The sequence below is a fragment of the Diaporthe batatas genome (assembly GCF_019321695.1).
Source record: "Diaporthe batatas strain CRI 302-4 chromosome Unknown Contig00030, whole genome shotgun sequence".
NCBI classification, from domain to species: domain Eukaryota; kingdom Fungi; phylum Ascomycota; class Sordariomycetes; order Diaporthales; family Diaporthaceae; genus Diaporthe; species Diaporthe batatas.
The window spans coordinates 107,787-133,316 of NW_025408577.1; the positions used below are offsets into that span (position 1 = coordinate 107,787).

General features: G+C 47.3%; 7 protein-coding genes across 7 annotated transcripts; 4 read left to right on the top strand and 3 right to left on the bottom strand.

The window, feature by feature from the left end:
• Positions 1 to 1,931: 1,931 nt before the first annotated feature.
• Positions 1,932 to 3,308, bottom strand: KVR01_013687 (uncharacterized protein; the record flags this gene model as incomplete). Its single annotated transcript, XM_044785391.1, has 2 exons — positions 1,932 to 2,768; positions 3,042 to 3,308. 2 exons carry the CDS (start codon positions 3,306 to 3,308, stop codon positions 1,932 to 1,934), a joined length of 1,104 nt encoding a protein of 367 aa, XP_044637332.1.
• A 3,062-nt stretch (positions 3,309 to 6,370) lies between these two features.
• Positions 6,371 to 8,625, top strand: KVR01_013663 (uncharacterized protein; the record flags this gene model as incomplete). Its single annotated transcript, XM_044795030.1, has 2 exons — positions 6,371 to 7,022; positions 8,621 to 8,625. 2 exons carry the CDS (start codon positions 6,371 to 6,373, stop codon positions 8,623 to 8,625), a joined length of 657 nt encoding a protein of 218 aa, XP_044637308.1.
• An 864-nt stretch (positions 8,626 to 9,489) lies between these two features.
• On the top strand, positions 9,490 to 9,975 carry KVR01_013686 (uncharacterized protein; the record flags this gene model as incomplete). Its single annotated transcript, XM_044787373.1, has 1 exon — positions 9,490 to 9,975. One exon carries the CDS (start codon positions 9,490 to 9,492, stop codon positions 9,973 to 9,975), a length of 486 nt encoding a protein of 161 aa, XP_044637331.1.
• A 470-nt stretch (positions 9,976 to 10,445) lies between these two features.
• KVR01_013698 (uncharacterized protein) lies at positions 10,446 to 11,600 on the bottom strand (the record flags this gene model as incomplete). The annotated part of the gene is made up of 3 exons (XM_044791359.1): positions 10,446 to 10,754; positions 10,855 to 11,496; positions 11,556 to 11,600. 3 exons carry the CDS (start codon positions 11,598 to 11,600, stop codon positions 10,446 to 10,448), a joined length of 996 nt encoding a protein of 331 aa, XP_044637343.1.
• A 3,856-nt stretch (positions 11,601 to 15,456) lies between these two features.
• Positions 15,457 to 18,807, top strand: KVR01_013702 (uncharacterized protein; the record flags this gene model as incomplete). Its single annotated transcript, XM_044791306.1, has 4 exons — positions 15,457 to 15,897; positions 16,048 to 16,324; positions 16,422 to 16,959; positions 17,028 to 18,807. The coding sequence occupies 4 exons, from the start codon at positions 15,457 to 15,459 to the stop codon at positions 18,805 to 18,807; spliced, it is 3,036 nt and encodes a 1,011-aa protein (XP_044637347.1).
• A 1,287-nt stretch (positions 18,808 to 20,094) lies between these two features.
• Positions 20,095 to 21,003, top strand: KVR01_013669 (uncharacterized protein; the record flags this gene model as incomplete). Its single annotated transcript, XM_044791415.1, has 1 exon — positions 20,095 to 21,003. The coding sequence occupies one exon, from the start codon at positions 20,095 to 20,097 to the stop codon at positions 21,001 to 21,003; it is 909 nt and encodes a 302-aa protein (XP_044637314.1).
• Positions 21,004 to 23,374: 2,371 nt separating this feature from the next.
• KVR01_013704 (uncharacterized protein) lies at positions 23,375 to 24,441 on the bottom strand (the record flags this gene model as incomplete). The annotated part of the gene is made up of 3 exons (XM_044783258.1): positions 23,375 to 23,864; positions 23,899 to 24,235; positions 24,378 to 24,441. The coding sequence occupies 3 exons, from the start codon at positions 24,439 to 24,441 to the stop codon at positions 23,375 to 23,377; spliced, it is 891 nt and encodes a 296-aa protein (XP_044637349.1).
• Between the last annotated feature and the right edge of the window lie 1,089 nt (positions 24,442 to 25,530).

Genomic DNA, 25,530 nt, shown 5'->3' on the forward strand with positions numbered 1-25,530 from the left:
GATGAGAAGACGAAAGAAATATCTTTTACTGTGTTCTTAACGTTTATTGGAAGGGAAGGTGGATCGAGTGACACCACAGGTAAGAGAAACAGACGTGTTCTATTGTCTTTATATAGGTGGTACTGGCTGCTCAACCGAGCCTTATCAACACAGCATTTTGGTCCACCTTCGCATGATAACATGCTCCGCGCGGAGAGCGCGGAGATTAAGGAGGGGGGAACACTAGTTGTGCTAGAATCCAGGATTCGAGCGTCGGCCGAAACCACCTAGGTACTTTACACCAAACGTAGAATTGTGTATGGAGAAGGACCGCCTGCAGTCGCCCCAATTTGGGTGGGTCTGCCCATGAAACTGCGCAAGACCCGCGGTCTTGGCCACCTCAAACATCATGCAGCCTCGGACAAATATAGAACCGCAGAACACCCATATTAGGGCCCGTTATCAGCAGCCCATACAAGATCGAATTCATGGAAATGTGTTTGGCGAGGCTGCAGAGGCCGGCTTCCTACGTAGTTAAGCCAAGTAGCACCCGTGTTGCTTTATGAACAGGTATATGATCTCTCATCCCTTTGTAAAGCATCGTCAACGATGCACCCATAGCCCAGTCCTGGGAAATAGCTGCCATCCGTATCAGTCTCCATTATTTTGCTGTGATCCAGCACAGCTTGAATAGCCTGACTGTAAGGATTTTCCACAATAATTGATTCGGGTGTACTTCGCTGCCTAGTTGACAACTGCTGCTCGTGATCGTAATTAAGTTGGGCCTCCAAAACCTTATCCACAAGATTTTACCACCCACTCTTACCTTGCCCAGCAGAATCGTGCCGTTCCTCGTTAGGAACCTTGGAGGATATGTACGAGGATGCAACGGTATCCCGCTAATATTGAACCAAGTTTCTAGCAGCAATCTCTCAATAATACGTTGAAGTGGTTCCCGCTTGAGTTTTGTTCAAGTGCTCCAGATGCCTTGTACATTCACACTATTCGCCCTAAATCAAAGCAACCTGGACTCCTCGGATCATTCGGCTGTGAGCATTTCAGGAGTGTAACTAGAATTGACGAAAGCGCGCGCCCATATTCCCCTCAATGTCTTACAAGGCAGAAGCTACTGCAATTAGTCGTGACCAAAATGGCTTAGCAGCGCTGCAGTACTAGTTTTGAAACTACGAGGGGCGCCTTATAAGATGTGCCTTATAGGACTTCTCTATTCCCCCCGAAACACACTGTACAGGGTTTCCTGGAAACAACATTAAACCCAGTGCTTCCATGGCGCTAGTACTGGCCTTACTCTATTTTAGTTTCTGTCAAAGCTTAAAATTGGTATAGTTCTACTTAGTACAAACAGACAGTGCTAGAGGGCACTTCAACAGTAGGGAAATGGTAGTTTAGTGAACACTAGAAAGCACTAGTTTAAACTTATTCTGATTAATTCATAGGGCTATGCTGTATGGATGCACACTAAGAAAGCATAAGACGAAATATAGTATGGGTCCACATCAGGTTTGCGAAAGAGTCCGTGACCAAAGAAGCCTCATAACGTTAGCTGTCCATGCATCTCTGTTGGCATTTGTCCAACAAGCTCCAGGATTGACAAACTCCGAATGATAGATAGCCTTTTACGACTCAAGCGGTCTGCGACTTTCTTGTCTATATAGAGGCAAATCGCCGCACCATTGGAAAATGCTGTTGATTGCCTCTTGACATCCTCTGGTACTTTGACCTCATCTGAATTCATCTCACACATGAGGCTTCTCTCGGAACCCTAATCAGTGACAATGATACACACCCTAGGACAACACGACACATAAAACAACATTGCTTTACAACAGGCGAGGTTATTACAAAGTAGTACATTTATCGTGGCTAGGCGTATCATTCATTATAACATCCACTGAGTCTATCTCACAGAGATGTCGACCACGATCGTTCCATCAAAGGGGCGGTTTGTCCGTATTTGGGTCTACCCACCCGCCGGACGAATACTCGGGCGGCGTTGATCTCCCGGCAGTATCGTTTGTGCTCTCCGGCAACGTCATTATAGGATTTGAGTCCGCCTCTACGGGACTCCGAGCCTCCATACCTGGCAGCTCGTACAGCTCCTCCTGGTACGGCCTGTCGTGGGCCCAGCTCGTCCGCGACGTATTCGTGCCTTGCCTCGCTAGTATGGGCGACGAGACGACCGAGTCTGCGCCGTACCTCGATGCGCCAGCCGTGCCGTTGCTGTACATGCCGAGCGCGTTCGACGAGGCGTAGGCGGACGCTGGCGACGGCGCCCAGGATGACTCACTGCGGAGCGTCGTGGTTCTCGACAGGCCCTGGGAGAAGCCTCTGCTAGGCAGCGTGAGTGGCGATGGCCACGCTGACAAGTCTCGTTGCGGTTGGTCGCCGTATAGTTGAAACACGGCACTGTCGCCGTTGAGCTCGCTCGGGGAGTCTGTGAGGCCGCGGTCGCCTCCTCTCCAGGCCTGGGCCTCTGCAGGGCCCGTATATATCGGCGTTGGCGGCACGACGCTTGCGCCAAACACTTGTCCCTCGTGCCCTGATACCACCCCTCCAGGTCCCGCTGGGCTGGGCAATCCCGGCGTGACGGCGCCCGGGCTGAGTAGGCCCCGATTCTGGTCCTTGTCTTTGGCTTGGGCTTGTGCTGCCGCCGCGCGTGCCTCGGCGAGCAGCAGCTTATCCTTCTTTCGTTTTGTGAAGAAAATAATCATGCATGTGATACATGCGAGCGTCATTGCACCAGCAATGCTGGACGTTATCACTCCTATCTTGGCGCTTAGCGACAGCTCACTTTCATCGTCGTCCTCTGCGTTGTCATCGTCGTCGTTGCTCTGTGCGTGTGATGTTGCTGTGGTATATGTTGATGGTGTGGTGGGTGTGGGTGTTATCGTCGTCGAGTATGTCAACACCATAGTCCCTATTGTTGTTGTGATAGTGCTGGTGACAGCCTGGTTCTTCTTTCCTTCCACGAACCACTGGGCCTCCGATACGCTCAGTGGTGTCTTGGTCTCTGAACAAGATTCCTGCATGATATCGTAGACCTCGCTCATTGTCCCGGCGCTACTCCCGATACTCCCTAGGCACCTCGCCGAATCGAGGACGAAGTCACCACTGTTGCCACAGAGGCAGTCATTCATCTCAGAAACGGTGCTCTCGGAGGAGCAACCCGAGGTATCGACTGCTAGTGTAAGGCATGACTGTGCCGAGGCGGGATATGCCGAGAAGTCGACGTCGACAGAGGCATGTGTCGGTGTGGTGAGAAGAAGGACATAGAAAATAATCGTCGACGGTAACGTATCGAGCCTCATCGTCCTTGGTTGCTATCGCCAGGCTGCTCCACCTCTTTCATACGAGTCGACTTTGCCAATGCGTTCTGACGTGTGGGCTGGGCGGCTTGCGGCGCGGTGGCTGAGAAGGGTCGACTTCTGAGAAGCCTGCACATGTGGTGAGCCTATCTCCACCCGTGAATCTCTCGGTTCCAGCTTCTCCCTCCTCCGCATAAACATCAGGGCGACCCAACAGTGGACTAGAAACGAGCGCGCGGTACCGCTAAACGGTTGAGGGCGAATAAAATGGGCTTGGAGTTGAAAATGGCAAGAGGGTCAGATGGGACGAGGGCTCGGGAGACATCTGGATCCTGGGGACGGTGACGGGAACGTGGGCAATCGTCCGAAATACAATCCATAGGATCACCCCAGTCTTTGCATCGGCGAGCACATACCAAACGAGACCCCAGCCCCACGGAGATATTGACGTCAAAGCCTTTTTTCCACGGCCTTTCCCAGGGCCCTTATCCAGTCCCACAGGCGTGGTAAACTCGCTTAAGCAGTTTGGCGGGCTTTCTTCTGGGGCAGCTTTGGAATTCCAGCACTTGGCGCCTTGCGTTTGAAACAGGCCCTATTTTCGTGTTGCGCGCGGCCGCGAGTCAACATGCCGGGAGGATGGTGCCTGGTGGCCCCTGAGCCGCAGGGTACCATTGAACTGTTCTTTATTGTTTCAGGGATGAGAGCTCTGGGCTGCCGCGTGAACGACGTGCCACTGCCTGTGGGGAGGCCGATTATATTCATGCGCAAGCACCGCCCGGAGTCTGCGGCATTGCGCCCCAGAGATCAACGTCAATAGAAGCGCAGCACAGGACCCCAGAGCCCACGAGACCAATATGTTGCTGACGGCGCATCCCGGAGGCGCGCATGTGCGACTCAGGAGGGCCCCGGGTTTGTCCCCGGTAACTGGGTGAGGTCTCCGCCACAGACAGCCTGGGAGCGATATTGACAGCCGTTTGGGTGGACAGCCCCGTGTGCTGGAACCCGAACGCGAGAGATCGGAGTGATTGGGTTCTCCGAGAGACGTGATGAAAAATTCTTCCACCTCGCTGTTGATGAAGGAGTGGCACTGTCGGCACCGCCGCCCAGCAGGCGTGATCACCACTGATTGACCGGTCCGCGGCTATCTTGGCCGAGGCGAGCCGAAGGTGCCAGACCCTCGTTCGCGGCTAACAGTATGAAGGAGCCCTAGAGGCCAAGGTTTGATATTGGAGGAACGAAGATCGCTCGCGGTTAAGTTTAACCTCGTCCAAGGTTGCTTCGGCATGTGGGTATGCCAACCCCTTAGAACCCACAGGTTTCTTCACGTCACCGGAACCATGACTCGCCCACAATCCCAGAGTTGGCAGCTTGTCTCCCTAGTAAAATGAAACAATCATGCCGCTCGTCAGTACCTGGCAAAGAAAATGACACTCAGCCTGACAAGCAGACCGGTCCCTGAAAATGGCATGTCTTAGGCTTTAAAACTTGGCTTGAAAGAGCAGGTGACATTTTGAACCCACGTGGGTGAGTGATAATCTGTATATAGTCCACCAGCATCGCGACCGAGCACGGGCCCGATGAAATCGTCGCAATCCGCCCACAATCAAATAAGTGGAGGCAAAGGGCCCGCCGATGGGGAATCTCGGAGAGGATCAGTGGAGCGAGTGCTTCAGAGACGACCACAAGACACACCCTTCATAATCCCCTGTACATCCTGTATCATCGACATCTCCTTGATTCGGGGGATTTGGCGGGATATTGTGTTGGTAAATATTTGAATATCCCGTCACCTTTGGTGATTGTGGACTACGGAGTACTCCTCGGCCGCCAAGATTGACATGTCCAGCTGAGATCAGGTTTCTGTGGGGTTCACGCCTGGGTCAGGCTGTCGAGATCACATTAGGACAAGGCTCGGTTCCACTCCAACTGCGGGCGCTAAGGAGCAGCCGGACTTCGGAAGGAAAGCCGTCGACTCGACGCCGAAGCCACCTGGGCAAGAATGACCTATCCAGGTACCTCCGTACATCTTCTGGCCTGGCAGCATGGCACTCGCTAGCCCCGAGACGCCGAGGTCGTGTCCAGCCGGCGTGGCGGAGGGAGTGGCTAGCCTAGCCGAACAGCCACTTGATCATTGACAGCTCGGAGAAGCCTATGGGATAGAGTGACACAGACTCGAGGAGTCCAAGGACGAAACAACAAGCAACTCATTACCCTACGGCAAAGAGCAGGCAAGCAGGACAAGAAGGTTTATCAAACCTCGAATGGAACCACGAGCTTTTCAGGTGCCAAAATGACACAGCACTACAGAGAATAATGTATTTACATACTCATCCAGTCTCCCGCGAATCTGCGGAAATCAACTACAATCCGAAGAAACCTACTAGTATGTCCGGGCCAAGGCGTACTTGCTGCCACTACTGCATGTGCCCTTTGCTTGGGCCATTTTGGAATCATGGCGTGGAGGTTTTGCTAAGTGGCTAGGGCACGTGTTAGCACTGGCGATCTACTATTTAGTGTCGGCAATTGCGTATGAATCTGTTTGGGCTAAGGGTACAATGTCATTACCCCTGCCTTAGAGTCCGGGCACTCAGCACGCCGTCGACGGGCGGACCGTCGGGATCCCGCATCACTGCAACACTCGGATGAAAACACGCATTGGCCTGGTGGTTTTCTCCTGATCTTTGCCGAAGACGCTCAAGAGGCACAGCGGGAGGCGTTTGCTAATACTCAGCGCCGCAGGGACTAACTCGGGCCAGCACTGAGGTTCGGACGGCAGTTGGGGATTCCGCTCATAGCTTACGAGGCGTTGAGAAGGGAATATTGGTAGGGCAGTCTTGTATAAGAAAAGCCAGCTGCACAAAAAGAGAAGCAAAGGTGCTCAGAGACTGTTTTCCGGTTCTGTGTAGCTCAACCATCCATTCTTTGCTTTCGTTTCGAAAGACTGTCATTTATTAACACTCACTTTATTCTTTCATTCTCTTGACGAGACCATGTTGACCCAGATTTCTTTCTTGTTGGTTTCTCTTGCTCCTACAACCGCACTGGCCGGCCTATTGCCACACTGGATGCCGCTTGTGACCTTGAACCGCCGTGCTGATGTCTGTGGTGTGAACGGCTATGACCGGGACAGGGGAAATTACTTTTGGAGCGAGAGCAAGAAACTGGCATCATATTCGGGTTGCTCCGCCCGATGTGCCAGCAGTGATCGCTGCGAGAGCTTTGGCTTCAGCGACCAAGCCTGCATGCTATTCGACTTGTCTCTCGCCGAAAACTTCGACGAGGACCGACACAGTGATGTCAAGTACTATGACGTTGGCTGCATCCAGAAGGACAAGCCGCTATTTCCCAGTGTCGGAAACGGATCGCCTTCTCTGAACGTTACTCTAACCACAACGGTATCAACATCGACGCGGACCATCACTCGCAGCATAGCCCTGGCTACTGGAACCGGGGGCCCTTTGCAACCAGCTAATGGTACCACCGGCTTCTTCCCAGTCCACAGGACTGCGACGGCAAACACGTTCCCACACACCCCGACAAGCTCGAGCGTCGGGGAGATTGCTACGCCTACGCCTACGCCTACTGCAGATGCCCCGGCGACTGAGACAGGCGCAGCTGACAGCGATATCTTTCCTGAGCTAGACCCTGACTCACAAGTCAACGGCGGAATTTTGCCCCCAACAACTGGCAACCAAACATTCCCGCAAAATGGGACCAGTGCGACTATTTTGAGTGACACCGACACAGGTACGCCGGCCTCCCACTCCACGAATTTTCAGTATCGAAGTTACCCTAGGGTGTAAGACAAACTTGACGCTAACAAATTTCACCAGAATAGAGAATGGTTGACCTTGACAAAAATGGCATCGGCATTTGAAGTTACCTAGGCACTTAATTCTGGGTCTGCCGTGTCATCTCACGTCTTCTTGCCAGTCACCACACATTCCTTATCTCAAAACCACGTTACTTGAATCACGAGTGAGACCTAGGGGTACCTGGAGAACCTGTTGGGTGGTTTTAGCTTTCGAAATATTTAATATCGCAAGTAGCTATGGCTCATTTCCACTAGATCTTGCCACGGTCGGAGCCGTAGGCTGCACAACACGCGTACCTTCTAATGAAAATAATCCAATAAGACAGTCTTTCATGCGTCAACAGTATTGCTGGACAAAACTTTCGATTTTGCTCTGTTATAATCTGGAGGGTTCTAAGGTTTCCATAGGGTATTGCCTAGGTGGTCTTATAGCACTACTTAAGTAACGTGGGCGGCCCAGATTCCGACCACCCCCCGATTCCGACCGCCTTTTCTATATAAACTCCTGCTTTTCTACCCCACCTTATTAAATCTAAATAAAATTCTATAACTATAAACCTAAATTTTAAAAATAGCATTTTAACTTTAATATTATATAAAAATATTTAAAAGTTTATTTTTATATTTTAATATATTTAAAAAAAGTTTTAAAGTTAAAATATTTTAAAATATTAAGAAATATATAGAATTTTATATATTAGTACTAATATTTCTTATTATAAACTTATTTTAATTATAACTAATTAAATAAATTAGTTATAACTTTACTTTCTTTTAAAAACCTTAATTAATACTATTATTATTTAAATATATAAGAGTTTTACTTAAAAGTATTAATAATATTTTTAAAAATTAAAATCTTTACTTTTCCTATAAAAGTTTTCTTAAAAACCTATTAATATATTTATTTTATAAGGAATAAAATTATACTAATAAAAGTAACTTAATATATAATTATATAATATTTATAATATAAGAATAAATTTTCTTATAATTTTATTATTAATATTTATATAATAAAATTTAATATTAACTTAATTATAAACTTTTAATATTTTATTAATAATTCTTAATATTTTTAAACTTTTAAGTTTAAAAATTCTTTTTAAAGTAATATTACTACTTAAATATTTATTTAGTATTTTTATATAAAAATATAATTAATTAACTATTTATAAAGTTTAAAGTTAAGATTATAAGATTTAATTTAAATTTAATAAAGTAGTTTAAAAAGTAGGTATATTTTAGTATAGTTTACACTAAAAGTAGGTAGTTAGAATTAGAGGGTGGTCGGAATCTAAGCCGCCCACATTAACTAATTTAGGGTTGTTAGTAGACTAACTTATTCTCTTAAATATTTAATTTTTTTTAAGATAATAAAAATTTATACATCTAAAATTAGAAGCCGCACACCGTCAACTAACTAAGTAAGTAGTTTATATAAGACTTCTTCCACGAAAGAGCCGGCTAGAGCGAAGGGGGCAAGCCGTAAAGCGTAAAGTATAGCGAAAGGCTATAAATAGGGCCGGTAGGCACAACCTAAATTCCTAGAGGACCAACCCACCCTGTTTATATTTCTTAAAATTATATAGTAGGTATTTGTTGAAGTTATAAAGATTTTAAGGCTCTGTCCTTTGATTGGCTGAATAGTAGGAAATGTGTGCAGCTTTTGATTTTGGGTGCGCGAATTTCCTCTCTTTTTTAAAAAAGAATTGCCGGAGCCCAGGCCGAAGTCGAATCACAGTACAACGAGAAATCCCATTGCACTCGTCGGACTGCACGGTGGTAAAGTAGAGCTCGGATAAGTTATCATGCCAATGATCATGCGACTCCCAAACTTGTAGACATGAGCCTTGGGATGTGTGCAGGTGAGGGTCCGTCTGGCGCTATCACAAGCGGTGGACAGCCTAGACAGAGCCCGCCATAGAACTTGCACCGGTAGTGAAAACACAAAATTGAGAGAAGAAATAGGGACGAATTTTTATCGATATAAAAGGAACGCAACGCAGTAGTAATGTCTAAAAACCTGACATTCGACCCTCACAAACCTTCCCTAATCCTCTCCCCAACCCCCGGGAAAAAAAGAAGATATCGAAAGAGACATCCAATTCGGTTGAATCCAGATTTTCTTGTCGTTGCAGCCTGCCACCACTAAAATCCCGACGCTTACAGCAACCTATCCAACCTCTCATCCCTCGACGGCGAACGCGGATTGGCGTTGCTGGCACCCCGTGGGACCCTCAAGTAGTCTGCCGGAAGGCGAGAGGGTTCATCTGATCTAATCTGGTGATGCCGGCATTTACATTCCCATTCAGCGGAGGCCGTCGCGGCCATCGCGGCCATCGCGGCCATCGCGGCCATCGCGAAAACATGCCCAGGGTGACTATGTATGGTCCTGAGCGACTGGGTTGCATCCTATTCTCTGTGAGCAACCTCGAGGAGCACGAAGTACCAACGGGGCCGATAGAATCATCCGGCGGAGTTCACGCCCTGCGCATTTCTGGCGAGCTTTTCCTGGGCATAACTCGGCGCAGAAACAACCTCCCGCTGGATATGTGGGATCACCAAAGGAGCGGCGGCATCCTATCAGATGGGATGACCAGGGCCTTATGGATTATACACCACGAGAACATTCGAGGCTGGATCGGTCGGCGTCATTTCGATGTCATATTCAGCAGGCAGCATTTTGCTTCCTCCAACGCCGAGCGGATGGATTCTTTCGCGCGATGGCGCGATGCCGTCCTGCGAGAGTGGTCTGCATACCTGACAATTGGAAGCGATCGTTTGACCCAACTGATTCGTCCGGAACGTTTGGTGCCTGGATGGGAGACAGAATTAATGTCTGCGTTACGGTGAGTTAATTGCAAGTACTGCCGGGTAGAACATGATTTTGACAAGCTCTATAGGCGAAGTCAATGGAACAGAATCAGACCCCATGGTCGCATCCGTTCTCGGCAAAGTTGAATGGATCAAGTAGGAGCTATTTGTTAGCCTGGGGCCTAGTTCAAAGAGTCGAGATGGTGATCCCAGCTCATTCAACTTGCAGATTAGAGACATCTTGGGGGAAGCATCTTACTACATCGCATATTCGCATGTATTTGTATGCATAGGGAAGTTTTCAAATTCGAAAGGCAGATAGATACTTTTTAGTCAAGAAATTGAGGTGAAAGATCGAACTACCTGCGCAGATTGAATCTCAATGCGTTGGCTATTGGACTACATGCGTATGTCGAGCTAGAGATGGTATCAAAAATGTGGAAGGAATGAAACCCATGTGAGTCCCTGGCTATGTAATCCGGATCAAATCAAGCATATGCATCTATGCATTACATGTGATATTCGATGGCCTCGTCCCCAAGCTGTCCATAGACGTTATCGAGGACCTCCGCCAGCTCTTGTGGAAGCGGGCCTTGGTCAATGATGTCCAGGTTTGTAGAAAGCTGGGCAACACTGGAAGCGCCGATGATGACCGCGTCGCCCTTGGCCCGGTCTAGTATGCTGTGGAAGGTGGTCCATCGGAGAGCAGCCGCGTGGCCGTTGATGTTGTGCTTGGCAGCTACCTCCTTGGCATGGTCCGCAGCAATTGCGACCTTGGGCCTGGAGTAGAAGCCTGCATAGAGCTGCCCAACATGGTGCTGCCACAATATTGTCAGTCTCCGAATATACATGACGACAACAGATATACAAAGCGGTGAAAACAGCGGGGGAAGAAAGACATTGGAGGGTGCCACTCACAGAGCTGTCGAACCGACTGCCAGACTGCGCTGTCTTCTGATTCCCCACGAAGACACCTGCGGCCGCCGGGCTGTACGCATAGAATGCGATATTATGCTTCCTCAAGACTGGGAACAGAGTGTCCTCCCCGCTCCGGACCAGAGGGTTGTATTGCCCTTGGTAGACGGTCGGGACGACGTAGCCCTTGTCCTTGCAAATGGCTACTATCTTTTCAACCTCGTCGGAGGTGTAGTTCGATAACCCGAATCGCTTGAATTTGCCTTGCTGATGAGCCTCGTTGATGGCTCCGCATGCCTCCTCGAACGGCGTCTCACGGTCAGGCACATGCAGGTACATGATGTCAATCTTGGCGCCCTCCGGTAGCTTGAGGTCCGCGACGGAAGCATCAATGCTTTCCTTGATCTGCCGAGCAGTGTGGAAGGGCCCACTACCAGGAATTCCGAGAACCTTTGTGTCAATATTGAAGCGGGACCCGGCGTCTGCTGCTGCGAGACGGGGCTCGGACGAGCCTGGTGCTCCAGGCGAGTAATTACGGGATGTGTCGAGATGGCGCCCACCCCGCTCATAGAAGGTATCGAGGAAGGCTTTGACTTCTTCAGGGGTATCATATTTAACCAACTTGTCCGCCTTGGCGTCGCCAACCTGATCGTTTCCGTCGGTCAGTCTCAGAGTCAACAAGCATTTGTTTTGGGACGAGGTACATTTGCGGCGCCAAGCACGATGATGGGATGTTGACTTTGTGCCATTTTGACCAGCCAAAATCCAAGACGATCTTGCTGAAAATTAAAGTTTGCAGTAGTCCGAGTCAGGCGTAATGTCTATTATGGAAACTGTGGATGAACAGTATTCATGTCTGGCACGTTCAGATTTGACTCCATGCCTCGGTCGTATTTATATTTAACTCACGACTTAGATCGGCATTTGATTTCAAATGATGCTTGCGGATGCCATCCGACCTTAAGTCCGTGCCGCGCCCGCTGTCCGATTACAAATCCCCATTCGTTCCCCTATTCAATCCGAAACCTAGGATAAGCATTGATCACAACTGTCACTGACCGCTCGGAGCGGGGAACACGTGGGCCTGGAACTCCTAGCCTCTCCCCGGGCTCCTATGTAGTGGAGTTCAGGAAGCGGCTGGGTGCCAACTTGGTGACGTGGTTGCTTTTAATTTCCCTCGGTGTTTGAAGAATGAGACCTTCTCGGAAACAGCACCTGCAGGGCTTACACTTGACTGGTTGCCTAATTCTGCATGTTACTATGCCCGGTCAAGCACATGCTAATTCTCGGTAGTTAATGTCTGGGAGATCTGTAAGCACCTGAGAAAACAAGAACTGTAAAACGCAATAATGTCTCCTATGACATGTTGTGTGTCCTTGGTTGGTAAAAGAATCCTTTAAAGCCATTATGACAAACTATAAGCCAGCTCAACCAGACTGGCTGAGGACATCCCATGGACCACTAATGAGAAGGAGAAATTAATTTGGAATATACTCCCTGGAGGGGTTGTATGTACAAGCTTACGGAACAACCCTTTCAAGAATTATACTCTCAGTAATGGCTCTTATGCAGGAATGCATGCAGGGAGATTTCGAAATGTGTTGAGTGACTTAATTTTTACTACCCTATGTTCCCCAACAGTCGCTGTGAGCGCCGTCTGCGTGCCTGCAAAGCTCAGTGAAATATCCCTGGGATAATATTGATAGCTCGTGGCTGAAGAACATGGGTTATTAAAGCCGAGGAGTTGAGCATTTACCACTGTATGAAGGCCGATACGTTTTATATGTATGGGGAATAGAAATGAGACCACCTGAAATTGAGGAGCTTCACCCTGTCCATCACTGCTCAATATTGTGCACACGCAACCAACCATTCACCACCAACGATCGATGCGATCACTGTTGATGCTTCGGGCCCTGAATTAATTTGGCCAATGAGCACCTCCGAATCACTGCTATCTATGCGGGTGTTATCACGTGTTGAGTTCCTTGACACTGCAGGCATTCTATCATCCCTGGTGGCGATTCACTACTTTGCCTGGCTTGACGATGCAAGCCATGCGTCGGGCTAAGAGAGAGCTGTCTTGGAGATTCTACGATGCCCAGGATAAACTTGGTAGACGCCAACAAGTGGGACTTCGGGATAGCAACACGAGTGAAGGAGAGAGAGCCAGAGCATCTGGCTGAGTTCTATACGGCGAGGAAGTGAAGACAGCAGAAATATGGCACATGGCCTCACCTGTTTGTCGTTACCTAGGCAAATATACCTGAGTAGATATCATCATTCGTCGACCAGTATGTACAATTCAGACCTCAGCCCTCGGATACTGCTGCTGAGATTATGGTATTGTCACAGCGGGCTACCCGTGTACTTTGGAACACATGGACTTGATTATCGTGTCCCTGGGTAGTCCGGAGACAAGACAATCCCCGAGCCCAGGGTGGCACACGGCAGGCTGGGTGTGTCAGACCGGGCACTTACTACAAGTTGGAAGTTGGAACGTACAGTGGGACTTAATAAGAGCAGCACTCATGGAAAAATGCGGTGAGAATCGATGGGGTGGCAAGAGGCATGCAGGTGACAAGACATGACTCTTTAGAACTGCTTGACTAAATCGGTGCATGCATAGTACACGGACGAACCGACTTCTAGAATACGTACCCCGGGAGACAAGCTGATCAAGTGAATCCAGTTTGCGTGTCAGGCGCGGCAGTTGCCTTCATCGGAACGCACTGTTTCCCGACTCTGCGATGCCATACAAGCGCAGCTACGGGTCGTCTGCTTCCATGTGTGGACACCTGAGAGCTGGGCAAGGGAGCGACCCATGAGGTGAGGTCGGGGCCGGCCCGCCGCACGAGCCGCCGGAAGGATCGGGTCTTCGGCTGCGTGGCCGGCAGCATGGCGGAGGGTTATTAGTGGGGCTTGACTTGACTCGGGGAGCAAGGGGTGGACGAACTTTGGTCCTACGGAGGTGTATGAGGAACGAGAGAGCACCGATACGCGCAGGCGGGCGGAGGGAGAACAGAGCCGAGACGGCGGCGGATCGCGATATCGCGATGCTTCGCCGATGCAGGTTGATGTAAACCGATGATGGCTCGTCCTTGCTCGTGTCGTGCACTCAAGATACGCAAGCAAGAAGCTGAGTCATTTGGAACAGCAGGTCGATGCTGGATACCACATCCTCGCTTGGCCACCCGGCTGCAGAGGGCCTTGCAGGTGCCGATTTTAGAACACCGTGGGGGACACAACAGCCTGCAACCGGTGATGAAGCCGCCCTGCAGGTTCGCAGGTGAAAAATGATGCAAAACTCAGAGCGGGTGCACATGAATGAAGACATGCATGTCAGACACCCGAGTCTACGAGTACAAACGGTGATCAGTGGGGCTGCCCGGAAGAGAACACGCATGGCTGTCTAGGCTGTAGTTCAAACTTTGACTCCCGAGTGCTTGGATTTTGACATTGATATCGGATCGCCGTCAGGTTATGCCCTACACTCCCTCAGCATCGTGGCCATGTCAAATATATGATCCTAGACGATTGACCCTCACCCGAAGATGGTCCTTTGCTTGTACTATCTTATCATATCAACAACGTGCAGGTGAATGGCCCCCCCTCGCTTTCCTTTTCGCCCCCGGGCTGCTTCTATTCTCGCCATTCCCGCAACACATGATCCGCTGCATCCGGGGTCCAAAGCCCCAATTCCAAGCCCTCTATTCCACAGCAGCTGCGCTAGCTGGCCCCCAACTGCTTGGCCGACATTATCTTTTATTTCCAGGGGCCATTTCCAGGCACCATTTCCCGGGTCTTTCCTCGAACTTATCTGCACTGCAGCGACCCTTCCACTCCATTCCTCGCCCCAATATGCAGCAACCTTGTAGAAACTGCAGCAGGGGCCGCTCAGCATCCTCAGTCATGTGTCGACTACATCGACAGCGTTGCCTCCCAACAGGAATCAGGTAGTCTCTGTTCACTGCAATCTGTAGTACGCCTATTCCCTGCCCACGTCTCATTCTATGCGCACATGCATCTGCATGGCTGGCTGAATGACTAGTTCAGCTTGCGACGTTCTGCGGGCCCATTCCCGTTGCCGTCCTCCGGGTCGCAGGTCGGGCCTGCGTCCGACCGTCCTACATGTCCAGCACGAGCGCCATTATAGGAACCTGTCTGGTTTATTCTTAAAGGCTTTTAGAACAGACCTGAGGAGTAGAAATTGCTTCATGAAATCCTTGCCAGATGATCTTCAGTCAGTTTTCGCCACATCTGCCTTGCCATATTTGACGCAAGCGTGAACCAGCAACGGCTATCTGGGGACATCTGGATTGTAGCCGTGTTTCCCACAATCGAACTAGCCCAGATGAATTATCCCCTGTCATTTCTTGTTTCATTGAAGTAGAATTTGCATTAGCGTTTCGCCTTACTTTTCAAACCATCCCCATAGGCACCAGTGTCCCAAGTATCGCCAAATACTCACTGCATCGAATATCTTCCCTGCTTTGATACGCCACTGGAAGATCACCGAGACGGCCAACAATATCTGGGGCCGTTGTTCACGTCACGACGCTGCAACTAGATATAATTGCCTCTTTCTGCACAGGGAACTCCAAAATGGGCAAGAAGAGTCATATCGACGTCGTCTCCTCGGACTCGGACTCAGAGTCCTCTCTACCGTCTTCGCCCCGCCGCAGCTACCGTGAGAGGCGGTCTCACAAGAGGACACCAAGCACCGCGCCCCGACGATTTCATGCTCCCGCACCTCAAGCCGCCGCCGCCGGAGGGGATACAAAAGAAAAGAAGAAAAAGTCAAAGACTACACCACAGGAAGGCATAGACAAGATTTGGGAGAGATTTTCACAGAAGAAGTTCAGTAAAGCCTTGACGGTGCTTCCTTCCTCTCCCACCTCTGCGTCAACCTCGATCGAGCGCGGCAATGAACTCCTGGGCGCCGGCTACGAGCGTGCTGCCGAGGAATGCAGGCGCAGAGTGCGAAAGATCATTTCCGAGTGCAAGAGGATTAACAGTCGCTATCGCGACCCTGGCTGGGATATTGTAGGTCTATGAAACCCCGCGCCTGTCGGTTTTCTCTTTTCAGTCCGCCCAGGCTCAATGGTTGGTCCTCTAGAGCTGCTGGCATATAAGGCCTTACGCCTGCCCCAGAAAATCATGACTTCAAAATTGAGCTGACATTTCATTTCTCAGGACTGGGATTTCAAATGGGAGAAAGGCTATTGCTTGAATAGTCTGGGGTCGAGCAGGTTCAAAATCTGTGACTCTAATCTTGCTAGTCCCTCGGCGAACATCCCCAAAGCCGTCAAACGCGTGCACGAGATCTTCAAGAAGCCCACCTTCATGGAAAACATCCTCCCTGGAGATATCAAGCAGGGTAATCTCGGAGATTGCTGGCTCATAGCGAGCTTGACGGGCTTAGCCAATGTGCCAGGCGGCATCAAACGAATCTGCGTAGAATATGACACCAGTGAGTATAGTAGAGACCCACGCTCCTCAGCTCAAGCTGCTCCGTAGATGGTTGGAAATGTATGAATATTTGCTGACACAACCCTTCAACCCGACAGAGATAGGAATCTATGGCTTCGTTTTCTACCGCGACGGGGAGTGGATCTACTCCATCGTGGACGACAAGCTTTTCCTCAAGTCACCGTGCTGGGACTCGAAGTCCATGCAGCGAGAGATGTTGAAGCAGATCGACCGAGAAGACGTTGAAAGTGTCTACCGCGAGACATACCAGACCGGGTCAAAGGCCTTGTTCTTTGGGCAGAACAAGGATCAGAACGAGACATGGGTCCCGTTGCTGGAAAAGGCCTACGCCAAGGCACACGGCGACTACGGCAGCCTCCACGGGGGTTGGATCGGCGAAGCACTCGAAGACCTGTCAGGGGGCGTCACCACAGAGCTTCTCGCGAGTGACATTTTCGACACGGATGCATTCTGGGACAACGAGCTGAGCAAGGTCAACCAGGAATTCCTCTTCGGCTGCTCCACCGGTCTGCTTGACGGCGGATATGGTGAGCGAGACGGAATCTCCGAGGGCCACGCGTACGTTATTATGGAGGCGAGGACACTCAAGGATGGTACGCGCCTCTGCAAGCTCAGGTAAGCACAAATTCAAACGCATTGCATCCTGCAACATGTGAAGTCGAGCAACTCTGACTTGTCTGTAGGAACCCCTGGGGCCAGGTCAAGAAGGGCAATTGGGAGGGCGCGTGGTCTGATGGCTCCAAAGAATGGACCACAGAGGTGAAGCAAGAGCTCGACCACACCTTCGGCAGCGATTCAACTTTCTGGATATCCTACGATGACCTGCTTCGCAAGTACCAGCACTTTGACCGCACCCGTCTGTTCCGGGACCCAGACTGGCGGTCGTGCCAGCGATGGGCCGGGGTCGAGGTCCCTTGGAAGCCGCAGTACAACGAGAAATTCCTCATAAAACTTACCAAGGAGTCGCCAATCGTCCTCGTCCTCTCACAGCTGGACACGCGTTACTTCCGTGGTTTGCAAGGACAATACAACTTCCGCCTCCAGTTCCGACTGCACGAAGAGGGCAGCCCCGGAGCAGAGGACTACATAGTCCGCAGCCATGGGAATTATCTCATGGACCGCAGTGTCTCGGTCGAACTGCCGAGCATGCCTCCTGGAAAATATGTAGTATTCATCTCGGTCATTGGCGAGCGAGACAACGGCATTTGGAGCACAGAGGAGGTCATTAAACAACAGTGCAAGGGACGGTCCCAGAACGAAAAGCTTGCCCAAGTCGGGGGAGCGTACGATCTCGCCCATTCGAAGGCTGCCAGGCACTTGAAGATGTTAAGTGAAGTTCGGAAGAAAGCAGAGGGCAAGAAGGCCAGCGAGGCTCGGATAAAAGAGCGGAGGAAAGCCTGGGAGAGGCGACAGGTAGGACGAGATGTAAAGGCAAAGCAGGCGAAGAAGAACGAGGAAAAGAAGCAAAAGCTGAAGGCGGAGAAGAAGGCCAAAGCCGAGGCTGAGAAGAAGGCCAAAGCCGAGGCTGAGAAGCAAGCGGCGGAGACAAAGGCCGAAGAAGAGAAGGCTGCAAAGGAGGCTGCAGACATAAAGACCGAGATCAAGGACTTGACAGAGCAAGCGAGACAGTTGGGAGCCGGTGTTGACGCCGATAATGCTTCGGTTGCATCAAGCTCGTCTACCGGCACAGCACAAAATACGCCACAGGATAGTCCACGGACTGAGCCTGCCCAGCTCATTTCCAACGGTCAAGACAGGGTGGAAATCCCCCCAACCTCCATCAAGACGGCCCCTGATACTCTCTCGGACGCGAGCAAGCCTAATTTCACTGTCAATGAACCCCAGGCTGCAGCAGGGAACAAGCCAATAGAGCTCAAGATCCAATGTTGTTCCTGCAGCAACAAGAAGGCATCCTCGCCAGCAGCAGACTCGGATGGATACTCGTCAGACTCTCCCGTCGAAGATTACGAGAACCTGTACGAGGACGACGACACCACAAGCGCCCTGCTCCCAGCTCCTCCAATCACGCCCGCGTCCGCAAAATCCAAAGACGACGATTCTGACGACGAGGACGCCGACACTCCTGACCCATGGAACGCCATCGCAATCGTGGGCTTCAGAGTTTACTCAAAGGATGAGGCCCTAGAATTGCGCGTCATCATGGAAGGCGGCCTCTTGGAGCAAGATGGGATGGGGACACTTGGTGAGGCTGACCTGGACAACGGAGTTGCCAATGCCAGCGGCCAGCATGTCACGCAGGTGGGTGGAGGTATGGATAAAGCTGAAACCTCAGGGGCTGGGGGAACAGATGGGGGTAAAGAAGGCGACAGCTCTTCGGTTGATGGGGACCGCGTGGCCCACTACCCGATCATTATTGAGAGAAAGACCTCTGAGTATGGCAGGGTCATGGAAGATGAGGGCAAAGGCGATGATGGAACAGTTGGGGCTATTAAGGGAGCCTGAGCTGGTAAAGATGTACTACGTCGAGGGCAGTGGGATTGACTTCAGACCTGAAGGAGGCCACCGAAAGATAGACTGGATGACAATTTACGTGGAGTCATTAAGAAGTTCACGTGGAAATTGATGTATGCGCATTGGTCTTGTTCTACAATTGCTAAGCGCGACTTCTTGGAATACGAAAAGAATTTCATGTAATGTATTTACACTTGGCACTGCTCTTCTTACCACGCTGTATTAGCCTATTCATCCGCACAAGTACATTGACTGCATGTAGACGTGTATCGTGGAGAGACATAAGACCAGTCGACCTCCAAGCAGGTAAACGGGCCGGGGCGGGGAGGCACAGGGAAAGGAGTCGATGCTGGCCATTGAAACAGCCTTGCATGCCTGTCCATTTCAACTACCGCAAGCTTAAACATCAGTATAGAGTGGCTACCGCAGAAACACGGAAAAGGCCAAAGTTCCATGCTCTGTCTGGGCTTACTATGCGCCAGCTGTCTTGGGAGAGGGCTGACCTACCCTGAGTGACGTGAGCAGATAACTGCAAAACGACGACCAATCTTGGGAAAATGCAAGGTTCCTTTGGCTGGAAATTCATTCACCGAGTCACGAAGATCTTCTTTACGTACTTAATAAGAAAAATGTTGTCGGTTTGAGGCGCTCAAGGTTTGCTCAAGCCCGACTGCACACCCATGCGTGAATGCAGGCGGTAAGGTGACCCGCCCACATTCATAAGACTTTATAAAAGTTTTGACAATGTTAAGGGTTTCTATGTAGATAGGTGGAATCCTTAACTGACCCATTGAAGTGATTTCCAAGTATTGTTTAGGAGTATAGAAACATAATTCTATTTTTCAAGTACCTTGATATACAAGAATAAGTGGACCTCCTTTTACGTAGAAACTTACATAATATATTAAAATTATTCTATTGAGAAATCAGTGTTTAAAGATAGCGGGTTTTAGTGAAAAAGTGGCCCGAATCGGGGGGTCCTCCGAATGTGGGCCACCTTACTGGTAGCCCTGCAGACGCAAAGTTCCGACCGCTGCCTCTCCCAAAGTTCTCAAGCCTCACACATCCTACACCTGTTGATTTGATCAGACGTTCCCAACCAGGCAGAAATACACTTGAACAGAATGTACAGTGTGTTGCACTCGTCACTTAGTTAATATTATTTTCTCGACCTCAAGCTTCCGGATGTTCATCAGACAATCCTCACACAAGCTCATCACAATTCAGCGACCCCTCATCAACCAGTCTCTCCCACAACCAGCCATAAACAAGTGCACCATGGCTTCCACACAGCAGGATCACGTCGTTCTCCTTGTTGATGACCATTTCTTTGAAAACCTACCCGCCTGGGTCACCGACAACTTCACGGTCACCCCTGGAGGCTACCACGATGGCCAGCCATCTCGCAACAAATTAGTAATTTTTGCTGATGGCAGCTACCTGGAGTTCTTCAACTGGTACGACACACCACCGTCTCTAGACAACGAGAGTTTACCAATGAGATTCTGGGGCTCTAAGAAGCCGGGGCTAATCGACTTTGCAATCACTGATACAACCCACTCTGCTGAGGAATCGGTGGGAACGGTCAACGAGCGACTATCCGAGGGGCCCCACAAAGATGCCGGTCTTGGTATCAGATTCGGCAAGCCGGTTGCTGGTTCGCGCAAGAAAGCCGACGGCGTGGAGATCAAGTGGAAAGTCACACGACCAGATTTCTCCAACGGAGACAAGACGCCTGGCCAAGAGCTTTTTCCCAACGGCAGAATTGACGTCCCATTCTTCTGCCATGATGATACCCCGCGGACAGATAGAGTCCCAAGCCAGGATGAGAACAAGACGACACATCCTTGTGGTGCCACAGGCATCGCTTCCTGCGAGATCCTCGTACCCAAGCACCTGCAGACCGAGTATGCCCAGGTCTACTCTAAGATCCTTGGGTCCAAGCTCGAACCAGCCGCCGGTCAAAGCTCGATTACCCTTGACATCGGTGTCCCACACGGATCTACCCGTTCTAAAGTGGTGGTGCGTGCTGCAGAGACGGAACAAGATATCGAGCGGATGCAAGAGAGGGGCATTGGCTTCTCTGATCTTGTCATAGCTGTCAAGTCCGAGGGTCCCGGTGGCAAGAAGAGGCGTCCGTTAGGATTCACGGGCATCGAGTCCACGATCTGGTTAGAGGCGTTATAAGTCAGAATATCCACTCACACACTAACCCCCTAGCGCCCACCATAATTTTATATACTTATAATTAATATTACTTATATAAATACCTATATTATAAGCCCTATAAAAATTATATATATATAAAAATAATATTAATTAATTTCTTTTTCTTTTTTATATATAATAGTATGTTTATTATTTTTATTTTAAAAGTTTTTATTATTTTAAATAATTAGGTTAGTAATAGCTTTTAGTATAAAGTATATAATAGATATTATTTTAATTAGTATACTTTTTATTATTATTATTTAGGTATATTAATTTAAAAGGATTATAATTTAATTTTTTAAAAATTATTATTTATTTAAAAGGTTAGTTTAGTTAATTAAGCTTTTATATAGGGCTGTTTAGTTTATTTTTATTTAATTTATCCTTTAATACTTTATTATATAAATTTTTAATTATAATAATTTAAATTTAACTATTTATATTATATTAGAAAAGAATTAATATTATAATTTTATAAAGTAGAATTTATTAATTAAGATATTTAAAGTTATATATATTAATTATTATTATATAAATAGTATTATATTTAATAATTTAATTAATTTTATAATTATTTAAATTTTTAAAATAGTAAATATTTTAAATAATAATTAGTAGTATAATAATAAAATTAGTATTTAAAAGGGTAATAGAGATAATAGCTTTATTATTAGAGTGTTTAATAAAATGTTTATTATAAAAATAAACTTTTTTAGGTTTAAATTATATTAATAGAGTATTATAGTATTAAGGGTTATATTTTTATTTTTAATTATTTTTAAAGTAAAGTTAGTTTAATAATAATAATTTTTAATAAGGATTTTAATTAGTTTTAGATTAAAAGTTTATATATTTAGAAATTAATTAGATTAATAATTAAATTAAATTATTATAATTATAGGAAGTTTTTATTTTAAGGATTAAATTAGTTAATTTAAAAGGTTAATAGGTGTTTATTTTTAATAGTTATTATTTTTATATAATTAAAAACTTTTTTAAACTTATTTTAATAATTATATATAACTTATCTTTTTTAGTATATTTATTATATATTTTATAGCTTTTAAATGTAGGTATTTTTAGTTTTAAAGTATTAGTATTATTAGTAATTAGGACTTTTAATAGTTTTTATAATATAAAGAAATTTTTAAGGAATTTTTTATATATTTATAATTTTATTTATAAAATAATATTTATAATTTTAAGGTTTAAAAATATAGTTTATAATAAGTATTTAGTTTAAATATTAAGAAAAATGCTTTTTAAGGTTAATAGTTATTAATATTAAGGTATTTATTATAATAGTTATTTTTAAAAGAAAGAATCTTATTTTAATAAAGAATTAATTATAATAGTTTTATAAATATTATATTTATTTTATTAAATTATATTAATTAAATTTAAATTATATAAGTTAAATAATAGTTTTATTTTATTTATAGTTTACTTTTTCTTTATAAATTTAGTAAAGACTTTAATAAATTAGGTTTTTATATAGCTATTATAAAGGTAGAGTAAGATATTTTTTTTAATATTTTTAAATAATAGAAGTTTAAGAAGTAATATAGGGTTGTATTTAATTTTAATAAGGTGTTTATTAATGTTATAGTGTTTAAGAGAGAGAGGAAGGTAATAAGATTAAGTATAAGGGAAGCTTTAGTAAAGTTTAATAATAATAAAGTTAAAAATAAAGATAAGGATTTAATAGAAGATTATATTAAAGTTAAAAGGTTAGATATTAAGAAGTTTTAATTAAATAGTAAATAGTTTTAATAGTTATTAAGAAATTTAATTTTAAAGTTAGGTAGTACTTTTAATAGTATTTAAAAATTATAGTAGGCGCTAGGGGGTTGGTGTGTGAGTGGATATTCTGACTTACTAGTAGGGGAGTTGTGGAATTAGCGGATTGTTCGCAAGCGTTAATTAACGGTTAGCGGAAGGGTATTGGCTCTAAGTCTTCAGACCTGAAGATCTTTTCGGGTGGTGTTAAAGGACAGCGACAAAGCTATTTGGGTGTTGTTTATGAGATTTCGGAGATTTTGTACTTGTCAAATCTACAGGCTGGCGGGTTGCCAATATCAACAGGCTCGTTACCAATAAATAGTACTCATAACTGCTTTCAAGTTCCAGTTCCAGTAACCCGGTTTGAATATCTTTAATCTGTACTTTCTACCCATCCGTCAAATGACAGCTCATTCGGTTGCCCAATGAATGAGGGGAGATTCGCTTCTTGCTACATAATTCTAGGTGAGTTGAGATCAAAACATCACGATTTTCTCTAGGCGAGATTTCCACCTCTGGCCGCCTCCTCTAAACAATTCATCCAAGTGTTTTTCGATCTCGGATGCTAGAAGAAATATGCAGACACGTCGGCTTTCACCACCAGGTAGCTTTCATCGAACGCTTTCAGGAGCTCATCAGAGAGCGGGCCCATTTCAAAAGCAGTGAGATTTTCCTCGAGTTGCTCGGCCGTGCTCGCTGAAGTGATAATAGCATCGCCAGACTCCGTGGCCAATTGACTGTGGTGATTGATCCACCTCAGAGCTGCCTGTGCGGTTGTAAGACCTGATGATTTGGCGAGAGGGCGTATCTTATCCAAGGCATCGAAACGCGCATCGTTCCAATACTTTTTCCTGTACAGGTCACCTTGTGCGTGATTAGGATCAAATCGACCGCCGTCGTGGTCCTTCGTTTCTCGTTGATAGCGGTCGGTGAGAAGTCCTCCAGCAAGAGGGTTGTAGGCATAGAATGCGATGTCATAGTGTCTCAGTGCCGGGAAAAGTTCTGGCTCGACAGCTCGGTGCAACGCGTTGTAAATACCTTGGTTCCACATCGATCTTTTTCCATCCGTTATGTTGGATCGTCTCACACATCTGTGCGACTTCCCATGCTGCAAAGTTGCTGATTCCGAACCGGGTGAAGCAGCCCTCATTATATAGATCGTTGATTTCTCGAAGTGTTTGTTCGTATGGTCTGTTGCGGTCTGGTCCGTGCAGATACAAGAGATCTACTTTATCCGTCTTCAAAGCGCTCATGCTCTCGCGCATCAAATCACGCAGGGTTTTGTTCCTGGTGTCCATGAATGGTGGCAAATAGACGCCAACAGGCGGCAACTTCGTAGCAAGAGCAATGCCGCGAGACTTCCAATCCAGTTCGGCGAGGAAAGCCTCAGAGCTGCCTCCTCCATACACGCGAGCTGTGTCCACTTCTGAGTGTCCATGGCTTTGGAAAACGTCGAGGGCCTTGGCTGCGACTTCGAGATCGTGTATGCGCGCCTGTTCAACGCCTTGATTGACGAATGAAAATCAGCTCTCGGCACTCATGATACACACACGCGGATACTCACTCACCCTTTTGACCAAAGGTCATAGCTCCGAAGACGATTTTTCGATGAGCCTGAGAGGTAACCGCCATGTTGTCCGCTGATTATAGCTTTGAGTCGATGGTGGGTCTAGATAGAGAGTCGAATCTGAGTTCGAACTTAGACAGGCTTGTTGCTTTTATACTTTTTAAACATCCAGTTTTCCTGCATTAAGGCACCGCTCGTCACGTCTGGTGAGACCGGATTTAGGAATTCACTGGAACCACCATGCATGTAAGCTGAACTGCGCACAGTCAGCAGTTCCACAATGCCAGACAAGTTCCTCCGAAATACCCAGGAAGTGTTACCGGCGCCCAGGTCGAGGCTCCTTGAGTGCCGGCGAACGGGTTTGGTTTCTTTTCCGAGTCCCGTGCCAAATAATTTTCAGCCCTGTAGAATTGTGTTTCACTTGTTGCTGTGAAACTTCCAATCAGATTTAATTCAAGTCTGCCACTTAGACCTCCACGTACCATTTCAATGTCAGCAGAGGCAGCACCGATTTGCGGCCAAATAGTCAGTCTCCAAAAAGCACGAGCATTTCGCCAATTATTTATTGCTTGCGAAAACTGCATCCACTATCAAATTTGGCTTGCAATGTAGGATGTAGGTGGGAGAGAAGGTCGACGCTCCCCGCCAAACTGCCCAGGTGTCAGTACGGATCGAGACGATCAGGTTCTGGGCCCATGCAATAAAGCAAACATCTCCAGGACTTCTGGCGATCTACTTTGAACGGAGACCGTAAGCCGATCACGGCAATCTTGTGCGCAGATCATGCGTTCTTGGCAAATCACCCTCCATAGTTTTGATGATTTGTTGACCAACACCTGGGCAACTAAACGCATCCCCACTCACAATGTGGCTGTCTCCCACCTCGGACTAAAATGAAGCCAACGGCACACTTTTCCTTTGAAATTCTGAATATATAGCTTACTAATTATGTATGTATCCTGTGAAATGTGTGAAGCTAGGGCTCGGATTCAAATAAGGTCAGGGTTGATGACGGGAACTGTTCAATCTGTTGTGGTAACAGCAGCTAGACTTGGTGACTTTATATCACTTCAAATGTTCACTGTTTTCAAACGATGTTGCATGGCTTGAGGAATCACAAGTGCATCAAAAACTAAGAAATGACTACATAACGT